The sequence below is a fragment of the Centroberyx affinis genome, unplaced genomic scaffold (genome assembly GCF_046629955.1).
Source record: "Centroberyx affinis isolate AG114_WGS23_722 - 3 ecotype Tasmania unplaced genomic scaffold, CSIRO-AGI_Caff_v1 ptg003633l_1, whole genome shotgun sequence".
Classification (NCBI taxonomy): Eukaryota; Metazoa; Chordata; class Actinopteri; order Beryciformes; family Berycidae; genus Centroberyx; species Centroberyx affinis.
In genome coordinates, this window is record NW_027281543.1 from 107,501 (window position 1) to 122,500 (window position 15,000).

General features: G+C 45.3%; 1 protein-coding gene across 1 annotated transcript in view; it reads right to left on the bottom strand.

Annotated features, from left to right (window-relative positions):
- Positions 1-2,398: 2,398 nt before the first annotated feature.
- The window catches only part of mindy3 (MINDY lysine 48 deubiquitinase 3), a 21,886-nt gene continuing 9,284 nt past the window's right edge, over positions 2,399-15,000 (bottom strand). Inside the window, 5 exon segments of the mRNA XM_071540418.1 lie at positions 2,399-3,537; positions 4,383-4,454; positions 5,515-5,602; positions 8,392-8,464; positions 10,769-10,841. Coding sequence (XP_071396519.1) covers positions 3,388-3,537; positions 4,383-4,454; positions 5,515-5,602; positions 8,392-8,464; positions 10,769-10,841 — 456 coding nt within the window. The 3' untranslated portion in view covers positions 2,399-3,387.

Consider the following 15,000-nt stretch of genomic DNA (forward strand, 5'->3'; position numbering starts at 1 on the left):
CTGAGCGCGCTACGGGCTGGCGCGTCACCAGGCCCGCTCCTTTTATGGCGAAGAGAGATTTTTTTTCCTGCGAGCTGCGGGCTTGATCCTGAAACAGTAAATAATATTAAATTAAAGCGAGATTTACAACTGACGTCTGAAATCAGTTTCTAGAAATTTGCGCACTATCTCTCTCTCTCTCGCTCTCTCTCTCTCACACACACAGACACACACACACGCACACACACACATGCACGCAAATGTAAAGGTTAATATTAAAAACAAACAACCTTTTACTTCCTTCCCTTTTATTGACCGGTTTATTCTAACCATACAGTTAAAACCGGGGCGCGTTTCCTTCCGTTGAGAATAATCACTTGCAATTATGCCAGTAATTATTATGTCGGTTTATAGGAGAAATCTCTTGAGCTGAGCAAGTATAGGCTGTTTTGGCCCGCTCACCCTTTCACTCAACACCAGGCGATTTTCCCTCTAAATCTCCGAGGTAACATACTGGATCGCTCTTGCTGAAAGGGATATCCTGCAATGAAAAGCACTTTTACAAAGGTGCCAGACTAGACCAGGCTGGTTCTTGTATATTTAGCTCTGCACACTTCTGAAGATTTATCTTATCAAAAACTCATTTCGCGCTCGCGCATGTGTGTGACAGAGAGAGGAAGAGAGAGATGAAGTGCTGCATATTGCACTCACATCCAGGCCAACTCCCAATCTGCTGCTTATCAGCGCGAGGAGTTTGTTTTAATTAAACCATGCTTTATGGGCACATTAATGATAAATTAAACCCCAAAGCCAGTTTCACAGTTGTAAAGCTGCAGTGGAGCAGCACTGTATAGCAGTATGGCACTGGAGTGTGCTTGCTGTCAGGAGAGGTGATGAGAACCAGGTGAGAGAGAAAGAGAGAGAGAGAGAGAGAGAGAGAGAGAGAGAGAGAGAGACCTAAAGTGTTAGTGATGAGAACAGCCCACGTGAACAACCTTGACCTGCCAGATGGAGAATTCACACGTTTCTCACCCCCACTCTCTCTGTCTGACCTGCTCTCCTCCTCAACCCGTCAATCCATCCATCAATCCATCCATCTATCCCCTCCCTTCCGTTAACACTATCCCCTTCCTTTATTGTTCTCTTATATGAATGTACACTTATGCCCCTTGAGTCCCCTCTATGGGCTACACATCCCTGAAATTCTTCTGATGTAAAAATTGAGTGTGTTACGTGAGTGTTTGAGAGAGAGAAGGGGGGAGTGAGTGAGGGTCTGTTCTTTCTCAGCTTGTTCTATGTAAATCTAGGATGAACAGAGTAAAAAAAAAACAGGTCTACAAAACACAAGGACATAGGAGCAGAGACAGATGTGTTCTGTTTCTTTCTTACAGAAGAAAAGAACAAGAGAGGGATGGTGAGGATGATGGAGAGAGGAGGCTGGAACCAGACTTAATTCCTGTTCTTCTCCCCTGTTTGGCTCTAGTGCGTCTGTGTTATGACGCCTGTTTGTCAGGTAGCTGTGTTTTACTGTAGCTCAGTTTCAGTGTCTGTAAGTATGTGTGTGTATGTGTGTGTGTGTGTGTGTGGACTCGGGCTGCCATTACTTTTTCCACTGTCTTGCATCCAATAAAAATTCTCACACACAAGATATCCCATTTCCAGGAATGCACGTGAACCCCGATACGCACATGCCATTCTGCCAGTATCTGTTTTCTGATCACAGATTTACTGCAGGCCATTCTGAATTGAATACTGCATACACACAGCATTTCTTTATTTATGTATTGTAATTTTTATACACTGCTCATTCTCTCTCTCACACACACGCACCCCTAATGAGACTTTATCAGACTGTCCGGTCACAGATTAGGCCTACATCCTTTCTCCATTAGGCACATCCATTAGACACACACACCCAGCCATTACTGCAGCACTCCCATACATAGATGCATAGTGGAGCATCCGCACACACACACACGCGCACATGTGCACAATCACTGGGATAAGTATGTGTTGTCCTTAGCCAGTACTAAGTATTTACATGCTACCAAGTGCTTCTCTTCCAACAGTATCAGTGATGATTACACTTCAAAACTACCTGCACCTTGTCTGAGAAATGTCTAAAAAACTCCCGAAACAGATGCCAAACATTCCACTAAGTTTCAGGACACCGTATAATAAAAGCCAATGATGGATATGGGCTGTAATGAGAGAATTGGATGTCCCACATTGTTTTTTTCCTGTTCTGGTAGCTTTTGATGATGACTGAAGGCGTGAAGAACATTTTTGTGTCTGTTTACAGAGAGGGAATTAAACACCATCAGTGTCTAGTGGATTTAGTGAATTACTGATTTAGAGTCTCTGGGGACAAGAAATGTAACCTGACATGTGATTTAGTGAGGAGGGGAAGCAAACAGACCCGGTGTTTAGTTGGACATTCTGCAACCCCGGGGTCGTTCTGCGTAGGGGTCGGGACTCGCGACTTCATATTTATGACACAAAAGGCACACAGAGGCAAACATCTACAGGTTCAAAGCTACACCATACATCAAAAACCAAATATACCACACAGAGCTTTGAACAAAAAAAGGTGTTTATTCCAGAACCTTGGAGCGTGGTAATAAATACATGAGTACTTGGTCAACGTCCTGTTGTGGTGTATAAAGCACACACGCCGCACCTACACCAGCCTGCACTTTTACTTCTGGGTGAAAACACTGAAGAAACCTCCTGTTCAGAGCTCCAGTTCCCTGCGTGTGGGTTGGTCCCTTTACGCTGTAAACGCTTGGAAGTGTGTGTGATAGTGTGTGTGTGTGTGTGTTCTCATATGTGGAAGGCTTTGGTAATTTTCCCTCGAACAGTCCTATAGCTGGAGTAACAGTAGTGTTTCACAGTCGCCTGGCTGTACATGTGGTTCAGCGTGTGACTGGGTGACACACACAGCAGAACCAGCCGATGAACCAAACCAGTTTGCTCTCTAAGCAGTGTAGCTGTTAACCGCCAAACTGTAGCCAAGGAGCCGGTACAGTGCAGAGCTGTGAGAAAATAAACAGTCATTCAGTTTTTTTTTTGTTTGTTTTTTACATAATCACACCATAAACATCCTGCGTGTCAATTTACAAGCCAAGTGGAACAGACAATAGCATGAACAGTAAATGTGAGTTTGTGGGTCTCAGACATGTATGTCTTGTCCATGAAGGTGTTTGTCTCAGTCTCTTGGGTGCGTGTGTGTCTTTCCAAAAGTCTCTCGTCTGTGTGTTTGTACGTGTGTATGCGTCTCAGTCTTTGTAACCTGCTGACCTGTGGGGGTCAGCGGGCAGGGTGGGGAAGGTGGAGGGGGCGGGGGCAGTAGTGGTCCATCCACACACACACACGCACACACACAAACACACACAGACTTGGTCGGTGCTAGTTGAGTGATGGGGAGCGGTCAGTGGTCCACAGCAGTTCGATGTAGGGCCACTTGGTCTGCAGGCAGCGCTTGACTGGAGTGTCGTCTGTCCGAACCATGGGGTCCTCAAAGCCCAACACCAGGGACGTCCCTTCCACGTACTCTACCTGGCAACACACACACACGTAGGTCAATACACACTTAACACAGAGTTAACTAAACACACAATTTTAAAGCCTGACGTCTTTATGCCAGCTTTGACAGGCTTCAACTCTATCAATCACTTTTCAGACATTTCCTCCGAAGGGGTCAGAGGTGAAATGCAGAGGGATGGATGCACGTATAGGAGACACAAACCAACACACACACACACACACACACACCAGCTGCAGGGGACTGTTGGTCTGTTATTCCCATCTGGAACTATGGGAAAGGAATTGCCATCACAACCTTACAGGCGCCTTGCTGCCCTGTGCGTGAGTGTTTGTGTGTGTGTGTGTGTATGTGTGTGTGTGCTTTTGTGTGGGTATGCATGCAGTGGCATTCATACACTTACAGGTAGCACTATGGAAAAGGGAATGTGTTTTACAGACTAGACAAACTTGACAGATGAAGTAAGTGATATTCCTGAGTACCAGGCTTGCACAGCCACCCTGTTAAACAACTACATCCACTGACAGTCATCCATCAAACTAAGCCTGCTTAATAGGCCTGGGCTTCACCATTTATCACAGCCAGGCTGTTGACAGTAGCCTCCATGTTGAAACGACTTGGAGAAATAGGAGGCTAAGCCAGGGTTTTTGGATGGATGGACAGGCTATTAGGCTCGCAATAGCTACTGTTTATTCTGGAGTGGCCTGCTGCCTCCAACTGAGTGTGTGTGTGTGTGTTTCTGCATGATGAGAGAAGAGAGGGAGAGAGAGACAGGAAAAAGAGAAAGAGAGAGATGGAACAGCCACCTTCAGTGTCTGCGAGCGAGAGAGACAGAGCTGAGAGAGAGAGAGAGTCTTACCCTCTCGTTGTGGTTGGACTGTTTAAGTCCATTGTAGTGGTAGACAGGAAACGAGTCTGGGATTCCTGAATCCTGAAACACAGCCAGAGCGGAGGGTGAAAAACATGCGGTGTTGTTGGTGAGTGGCTGTGCTAACTGTTCTGACAAAGATGGAGGTAAAGACACATAGAGGGAGACAGACAGAACATTCTTGAACCGACAGTCAGACCAACATACCTCAGCCTGGAACCTAAGCCCTAACGTTAAATCCCACGTGTTTGTGTTGAAGTGTGTGTGTGTGTGTATGTGTGCATTTGTGTATTGAAGCACGTCTATACCTCCCAATTCTACCAAACAGCCAACACTACAAAAATGATTAAACAATCACATTGAGCCAAAACACTTCCCATGTCTTTGGCTGAAAGGTGCGGAATGCTAATAGGGTGTGTTGTGTGTTTGAGAACCGTGTCCAGTTTCTTGTGTTTATGTGCCTGTATGTGAAACCCTAACCTTCACCCCAATCCCACGTGTGTCTGAGTGTGTGTGTGTGTGTGTGTGTGTGTCCACTTGGCTAATGGCAGTATAATTTCTTTGTGGCTGAGGGCCATTCCTCTGGTGAGTCCCTTAAGCCCTGATCACTTTAACACAGTTCCTTCTATCTCTCTCTCTCTCTCTCTCTCTCGCTCGCTCACACTCTGCCTCCAATCCGTTTCCTAAAGGCATCTCACTGCTCTTTCTGAGCTTCTCCTCAGCTAGTAACGTCATATGATGGTGAACACACACACACACGTTTCACATGAGACGCCACAGGAATGTTTTTGGCAGAAAAACCTTTGATTTGCAAGAAAAGCACTCCGCATATGCTTGTGAAATAGATGCTAGCGTCAGTGTGTGCACCCTTGTGTGTGTGTGTCTGTGTGTCTCTCCGTGCACGGCTGTTTTATTGACTGTGATATGGACTGCATGTATGGTGGAGGGTGTCTGTAATACAATGTGTGCAGTTTTGATGAGGAAGACCACCTGTGATGACCTCATACATGACCAGTGTTTATTAGGTATAGATATAAACTGCTGTTTCTAGTGCACATCCCACACACACACACACACACACACACACACACACACACACACACACACCCACATACACACTTACCTGATCAGGGAAGAACTCCAGTAGGAATGGGCCTAAGAGAATGATGCCCAAATTCTCTGGATCCAGCTTACTCTTCATCAGACTGACACTGAGAAGGCGGAGAGGAATAAACAGAGATGGATAGGGAAGGAGGTAAATAAACGAAAGGCAGCGGGAAACGGATACAGAGAGAGAGAGAACGAGAGGGATAGACAGAGAAGAGCGAAAAGAGAAGGGGAGTGAGAAAGAGCCATCAGCAGGGTATGAAATAGTGGTCTTCTGTGTGTGATGTGTACGAAAACCAACTGCAATTTGCAATAACCTCATCACTCAATGTGGAGTTATGATGCGTGTTTTGGTGCGTGCGTGTTTTCATGAATACCACGGTGCTACTAAATATACCTCTTTCCAGACATTCCTGTGTGTTAGAGCAGTGTTATTATTATTATTCCACAGTGATAAAAGCACTAGTCAGATTGCCCTTTTAAGGAAGTAAGGAGAGAAACAAGGTTCATATCCAGACACAGAAGGAAGGGAATGACACTGTTTTTACACCTAGTGCTGTATCTATCTTCAAGTGGCAGATGAGGCAGGGCGGCGCAGTGAGCAGGCATCCGCCCTGCTGAAGTGTCCTTGAGCAACACACTGAATCCCTGCCAGCTCCAGACCTCTGACCTCCCTGTGGAGGGGAGCAAGCAAAAAGAGAATTTCCCTACAGGGATCAATATCACATTATTATGAGCGAGTGGGCGTGTGCGTGAGTTGGTGGGGATCATGGGAATTAGTTGTTCGTGGTGGGTTTATACTGTTTGTACCGCATGACTGCACATGACCTCTTCAATTAAAAACCAACTGTACACGAGATGATTTTGCATGCAAATTCCCACATTCAGCATGGTACAGTTAATCGTTGTGTCTTTAGATGTTCCAACAATGAGTGGAAACTTCCTGGTTGGGGTGTAATGCAGTCAGCTGATGTTTGTCCAGACTGGTGGTTTGTACAGTTGTTCATTGTTTTCTTCACGAATTAAATACAGACACGCAGCGCATAGCTGGCACTGAATAAAAACAATATGTGAATATTATGAATCAATTTCCATGTCACTTTTACTCTTATTTTGTTCTTATGTGACTGGACAGATCAATCTAAATCAATGAACATTAGCACGTTTCTATCAAAGCTAGAGACAAGAGAGCCAAGGCTCACTTGAAAATGTTGTTAAATGACCAACTGACAAATCCTGGAGTCGCTCCACGGACAGTAAATGGAAGAGTGATTTTGTAGACACACTGATGATACCCATGGCGAGTTTTATGGGAATGTGGACACATTGTCTGATTCCTCATTGTCAGCACTGCAATGAAATACAACTGCTCTGTTTTTGATGACATTACGCATCAGAGCATTGGCTGTCTGGTATCCAGATTTAGAGAGGTGATTTTCATGTTCACAGGAACAAGTTCCTGACATTTTGTTTTAGGGTGGATTTACACTTTTCAAGCTAAAATAAGCAAGTAAGCTTAATTGTAAAACAAATATTCATTGTAAACCAGAATTCATGTTGTTTCTAAGATATTGAGTAACAACTCTATCCCAAACACTACAAACCAAAGAATCAAGACTGTAATGTTATTTTGTGGAGCTTTAACACAGGTTTTGCTGGGTATGGTCAGTATCCACTAAGTTGGTTTACCACAAATGGCAGCAGAGCAGCTGACTGCCACTTCCATGACGTTACAGATTAAAGTGTTGAAAGTGATTCTCAAATTTCCAGCTTTGGGTGCATGTTCTACACTTTCACAACTTTAAACTGAACTATTTGTGATGAAAGGACTAAAAGTGAAATTTGCCAAAATCTGTTTAAGGGTGGATTTTTTTTTTATCTGAGAGCAATTTGCAGACTACCCTAACAGAAGAAAAGAAGAGTTGAAAAGTTGATTTCACGACCCAAAATTCATCATTCAATATCTCTAAAATATAGAAGATCCAGTCTGTCTGTGATGTCTTTGTCATTATGTCAACCAAGGACCCTGTAATTTGTTTTATTTTTTGTCCCATCAATCATTTGTTAGAATACTAAGGCCGCGGCCACACTGATCCGTCAGAAAACGGACAGAATTACTAACGGACAGATTTCTGTCCGTTGGGCTGTTTTGGAACATCAACGCCTCTGATTTGCGGTGACGAATCCGTCCATCCACAAAAAGTTCAACTGGGTTGAACTTTCTGTCCGTCAAAACAGACGTAAATCTGACGAAGACGGACGCGTCATCAGCGCTGTCCGGACAACTGACAGCTCTCATTGAAAATGAATTGAAATGAACGGAGACGGACAGACACAGTGGATCAGTGTGATCACTTTTTCACATGGTGGCAACCCTTCTATAACTCTCTCGCTGTGTGGTAAGGAATGAGACAGGCCTGTTTGCGTTGGGAGTCTCCCCCTGTATGCCGTGTTGTGTTGTGATGTATTGGCCATCTGGGGGTCTGGAGAGCAGATCAGTGGTCCGGTTACTTGGCCGGGCCCACGGCTGCGACGTTAGGGCTTACTGTGTCTCAGATGAGAACGTGCTTCTGTTTGAAGCGGCGCTTTAAAGCGTTTCCTCCCTCTCTCAGTCTTTCTTCCTGCAGTTAATGGTCTCCCTCTAACCCTCTGTTTCTTTCTTTCGTTCTTTCTTTCTTCCTGCGCTTTTATAGTGGGCTCTCTCTGGTCTTACTTTATAGTAGCCTGGTAGTGAAACATGAGCACAGGGCTGCTGACCTGGCCTGGCCATGACTTAAGAGTTAGAACTTTAGAACTTCTACAGGTGTCACACACACACACACGCACGCACACACACAGGCTAAAATATACACACAGACACACCACACAAAGCCTTGAGCATGCAATCACTTACTAGTCGGGCTCTGAGACAAGGTCAAGGGCCTTCATCACATCCTCCAACAGAGACTCTGGGATGAAACCATTATCTGGGGAGAGAGAGAGAGAGAGAGAAGCAGAGTTAAAGAGAAAGAGAGAGAGCGAGTAAGAGACAGAGACAGAGAGAGACAGAGAGGGCGAGAGAGAGAGAGAGAGGGGGAGTGAGAGAGAAAGAGCGAGAGCGAGAGAGAGAGGCTGATGCACTGGCTGACCCAGACGGAACATAAAAAGCCTCAGTGACATAAAGTTGAAAACCAGGGGGAGCCTTCACCTACATACATGCACAAACACTATTTACATCACTGGGCCCTGGGGAGTGAACTCATCTCACACAACTAACAATCACACACACACACACACACACACATATGCACGCACCCGCACACACACACACACACCTTATCCTCTCTCTCTGACCTACATTCCACAGCCGTGATGATTGCTCTACCTGAGAGGACCAGCTTTAAACACTAACATGTGCTTTTGCCTGAAAACGTGTGTGTGTGTCCGGGCACATATCTGTCTCATTTAAACACTAGCACATGAGTCTGTGTGGCCTTGTGTACACATACATAAACCCCTAATGCGGTGTGAAAAAGACTAACTAAGTAAGCACTCTGGTCGTCCTCTCTCAGGCGACTCAGTCGTGTCTTTTCAATGCCAGCCTCTATCAGTCTGCCACAGTGACAATTGAGGGTTTGCCAACGAGCAGAGAGGACGCTACACAGGGACTAAATATCAAGGAACATGCTGAAACAGTCAGGTGCTGAGTGTGTATGTCCGGTGAGTCACTGTGAACGCCTTTGTCTGACTGGCGCCTTTCTTCCATAACACAAGAAGCTGTGCTGACTCTACATGTGACACAGACAGATTTATGGCCCTTTTACACAGCACTCAACTTTGCTGCTGGCTACAGCATGTGTGTATACACCATTGTGTGTTTATGTGTGCGCGCATATCCCACTTGTGTATGTGTGTATCAGTGTGTGTATGTATGTGTGAGCACATATTCTGTGAGTGTGTGTGCCCTTGCACGAGTGTGTGCGAGTGAAGACCATATGGTATGCAGAATGTCCTGGCAGACGATAGCAGAAGCGGATCTCAGAACAAGCAAAGCCGCTTTCTGTGCAACAAGAGGGGACAGATGCAGAACGGGGTAAAAAGGAAAGAAAAAAGATGCACGGTCGCCCCTCCCTCGCCTTGTTCCATCTTTCTCTGGTGTGATTTTGGGCCAGATAGCTCTGTTTACATATTTGTTGTCAAGGCGTCCAGAGCAGGCAAGACTGCTTTCAGCTGGTAGGGTTTACCTCCTTGTAACATGGAACCCACACACACACACACACACACACACACACAGAACTCTGCAAATCAGCATATTGTTCCTATAAAGAAGGGATTGAGGAATGTTGTTTACGGCGACAGAGAACAGCACACTTCATTTCACAATAAAAACACATGAATATGAATGTGTGTGTTATGACTGGTGATTTAATCAGGGTCTCAGCTGAATAGACTTGCAACATGGATTGCTCTCTTGGCGTGTAGTGTGAATGGCAAGCATGCCCATGACTTGAGTGTGACTTCCTAATTCTCTCTGCCTCTTGCAGGAAAATTATTACACAGCAGATGTTCACCAGAGTTTCACTTAGATACTATTTCTTGTCTCTAAGTGCTCATGAACACACACACATCCCACACTCTAATCCTGTGGCTACAACTTGTCTAAAAAAATGAGTGCTGCTGACATCTGACATGCAGTTCCTGTGACAAGGGACACATGGTTAACTATCCTCTCTCTATCTTCCTATCCTCACTCTGTCACTCTCTGTGTCCTTCCCCTCGCCTTTCCCCCAGTCACCTGGAAGTGAGACGAAAGGAGGATTAGGAAGAGGAGGAGGACGACGAGAGAGGGAAGAAACGGGGTGGTTGACTCAGCTGTAAGAGGAGCTGATCTCACCAACCTAAACAACAACAGTGGAGATGAGAGAACAGAGACAGACCCCTGTTCTGCCTCCAGGAAAAATGAAGAGCAAGGGAAGAAGAAAGGAGAGGCGAGGAGGGCAGGGGAGGTTATGGAGGCATCTGCTCCACCAGGAAAAAGGGAAGAGAAAAGACAACAGGACCAGGATATTGTTCTCTCAGTTTGTGTATGTGTGTGTGTGGCTGTGAGAGAGTGAAAGTTTACATGGATTAAACTACATCTGTGTCACTCTATTTCAATAGAGCTGGTGTACTAATGGGCAAATAAAGTATAATGACCTATAAAAACAAGTGTGCAGGGGGGAAACAAATGCAAATCATTAGCATGATCACAATCATGCGTATATTCCATAGGAGCGCTTGTTGTTAATTACCTTCAGGATCAAACGACTGGAAGACCCTCCTGGCTTGTTCTGATGGAGACTCAGGACCCACCAGAGACATCTCCTACATAGAGACAGAGACAGAGAAGACAAAGAGATGGAGTTTGAAAGAAGAAGAAGAGACAGGAAGGAGAGAGAGAGGGAGAGACAGAGAAATAGACAGCAAGAGAAAAAGAAGGAAAAGTTGAGAGAAATGGCGCATTGAGAGAAGCAGATATTTATAGAGCAAGAGGGAATAGGAGAGGAGTGAGCGAAAAAATGGAGAGGGTTGAAGAGAAATGGAGTATAGAGGGATCGAGGGATAGAGAGGGGGAGGAGAGGAAAAATTAGATCAGATTATGGGAGAATGTGGCCTCATCAGTGCTGAAACATTAGAACAACGGAGTGCAGAGGGAACAAACCAGAGAACCATCTAGAATCAGATCTGTTGTTCCTTGGTCTCATTGGACAACAAACAGATTGTGAGTGGCCTGATCAAGGCTTAGGAACACTATGTTCAACGTACAACACACTACATTTTTGATAATAGTCAAGGCAACCCCCCAGCAGTGGTGCGTGGTGCACTGCTAATGTAGACTGTATGTGTGTGTGTAATCTGAGGGGCCAATGCAATCACCGGGACCCATTGGGTTATTAACTGATCTCCTGATAAAGTTAGACGGCTTGTTTTCACTCCAAACACACAATCAGGAAATCGAGTGCTACATATACACCCAATGATTTATGAGTAACTGTACAGTTTGTTTGTTGCCGGAGTTTAGAAAGATCAGCGTTGCCAGGGGGAGAAGAAATGAGGGCAAAACACAAAATGAGAGCTGAGTGTGTGTGTGTTACAGTGGTGCGTGTGTGCATCTATAAGGAGGATGATTCCTGTGATTGGCCGACAATGCGCGCTGATTAACTGACACGCTAACCTCAACCAAAACCCTCTAATCCCAGTGATATGGGACAACTCTGATGGGCTAGGAACATGCTCTCTGTCATTTTAGATTTTTAGGCACTTAGATGATGCCCTTATCCAGAGCTTACAATGAGTGCAACAGTAGAATAAGCTTCAATTCCTACATCTGCAACATTACAAGCAACCAATAATAAGGAGTGCAAGGGTGAGAGTCATAGTGCCCTCAAAACATCCCTGTGTGAGGAAAACAATAAAATAAGAGTTTAGGAGAGAGGCATAAGGGATTGTTTCCAAGAGCAGTTAAGAGTGAGAGGAGGAGAGGGGATATCGTTCAGTGAGGAGAGGGTGACATGAGATACTTCTCAAAAAGATGAGTTTTCAGCCTTTGCTGTCATCAACAAACACACACACACAGAGCGTGGAGTGCAAAGGGGAGAGTCAGGGGCTCTCACTGTTCTTCCATATGAGTGGCGAAGGGAGTGTGTTTATGACAGCGGAGTGTTAGACAAACACACAGTATTTTTGGAGAGCAAATAAACCCTGCTCATCTCCCTTAGCCGGCTTTTATTAAAGCTAGAGCCTCAGATCCACACAGGCTGCTAGGGTTTCACTGCCCACATATTACTGTCCTCAGGGCTTACTCACGGAGGGAGAGGGAGAGAGAGAGGGAGAGAAAGAGAGAGAGAGAAAGGGAGAGAGCGAGAAAATGGGGTTGAAGGGGACACATCGAGAAGAGATGACTCCCAGCTGCTGGCACAAAGAAACACACACAGACACAGATGAGCTTACACACACACACACACTCACACACTTTTCTGTCATACAATGTCTAGTGTAAGGCAGGGGCCTGTTGTGTTAACGTTACAGGCTCCATAAATCTGACAGTAGATTTGTCATTAGCTAGATGCGTCTGTATGTTTCACTTATAGGGGTGAGCAAGGTCAGTCTGCTGTCCCGAGAGGAAAAAAAGTGCTGAAAAAGGCCTGCTACTTAGTACAGGGATTAACTGACTAAATGTAGAAGTGAAAGTGACTTGCCATGAACCACAGACTGTTCTGCCTATGTAAAATCCAAACTTAGCCTTAAACCTGAACTAAAGAAATAATCTTTCTCTTCCAAAAGTGCTGAGCCAATGAACCGATCTTTGGCTGCCATATACACTCCTGGCGCTCCAAACCTAACCAACCAAGTCAACCGAAGCTAGGTTAACTGTTTATTACACTATCTTCCTGGGCGGGACAGATACACTCTGAGTAAAACTCCTGGAAACACCATGGTTACAGGGTGTCAACACATCACCAGAAGACAAACATTAATGACCGGTCAGCTACAGAAAAAAACCAAAACATATTATTATGGCTACTCTACACACTCATGTTGGAGACTAATGAGCGTACAAAAAGACAATGACTCACATGTGAGCACACACACACTCACACGACAGCAGAAATTACTTTGATTGTGTGTGTGTGTGTGTGGGATGACAGGTCTGCTTAGCTGTCTTTGATCTGTGTTTTATTAGATGCCTGAGGAAGATGCTGCTGAGTTGGAAAACATGTCATGGAGCTAACACACTCCACAGGGAAGGTGTGTGTAAGTGTGTATGTGTGCATGCGCATGTTTCTCTGCTATTCCCAATGTGTTAGTGTGTGTGTGTGTGTGTGTGTGTGTGTGTGTGTGTGAGTGAGTGAGTGAGAGAGAGAGAGAGAGAGAATCAGCGTATGTATTTATTAGACCTGTCCCCTGCCAACATTTATTTGCTTAAACTGGAGTACAAGCCTGCATTCTCTCAATGTATGCAAACACACAGACATACACATGCAGAGACGCACCAAGACAGGCACGCAAGCACACACACACACACACACACACCAGATTGCCGCACCGATGCCAAGTCTTTTTGTGAGTGTGTCTTATGAAATCAGGGAGCACATTCCAAACCCAACACAATCTGAATCTGTTCCACAAACCCTTGACCCCCTTAGCTGAGCAACAACAAGCTACCCTACATAGGCACAGAGAAAGAACAACACACACACACACACACACAGACAAATGCCCCGACAACCCGAATATGAGGGAACAACAAAGTAATGCAGAACATTCCCTCTGAGCAGAAACATATTTATCGAAATCAAACATGTACTGTCAACAAGCTCAAATTACCAAAAAGAATTTGGTATTAGCAAGTAAGAGTGTGTGTGTATGTGTGTGTGTGTGTGTGTGTGTGTGTGTGTGTGTGTTTTCCGTCAGGTCAGGTCTAGAGACACATCCAGACTTGTCCCACTGCACAAGATCAAATCTGACTGGATGTATACATGTGTGAGTGTGTGATCCTCTTTCCTGATACACCAGAATTCCTGCTGTACACCTTCATTCACCCTCATGCGCCACAGAAAGTACCAAACTCTGTTGTAATCTCTCTACCATTTACTTTCTCCACTTCCCTTTCTCTTCAGGGTGTCTACTGACCGCTGCCTCAAACTTTATCTCTATCCATCTGCCCTTCTCTCGCTCTCTCCCCACTAGACTGAATGGCTAAAACAACAACTCTTCCCCTCCATTCTCTTTCTACCTCTTGCCTTATCCCACCCCTCTTCGCCCTGCCTTTTCCTGACCTGAGTAGGTACTTCAGTTTGGAGTACTTCCTCCTCTCCCCCTCTTGACTTTCTTCATTCTTCCTTCCTTTATCTCCTGATGCAGGTAGCTACTTCAGTAAGGACACGTAGGGGTACTCTACTCTACTAGGGTTTCTCTTTTTCTCCGGTCCACCCAAAGAGCCATTGTGTGTGCTGAGAGGCTCTGAGTGGCCATAGAGTGTGTCTGTAGGGATCGGTTACAGGAAAACAAAGCAGAGGTCTAGGCCAGTGTCTCCTGCCTTGTTCCTAGCAGGCACCAACAGCCTCACTACATGACAGGCTGAGAGGAGGCAAAGAAGGGTGTGTGTGTGTGTGTGAGGGGTTATGTAGGGTGTACGTGCGTTTGTATGTGTGTCTGTTAGAATAGGTGGGTGTGATAAAACGTTCACCTAACCTAGCCTGTATCTCACATGATTACAGACAAAGAAAACACTGGTAAACATATCTGTCTTGCTATTTAAGGAGTGTACACAGTATGTGTGTGTGTGTGTGTGTGTGTGTGTGTGTGTGTGTGTATTCCAGGTGTGATAGACAAGACAGAGAAGTGATTAATGGAGCCGTCATGGATGAGAAAGGCCGAGTCTGACCAGAGAACAGAAAAGACACCAGAGAACAGTTATAGAGCGCAATGATAGGCCCTGGAACAGAGAACACCACACAGGGGAATGGAAGAATAATGCAAC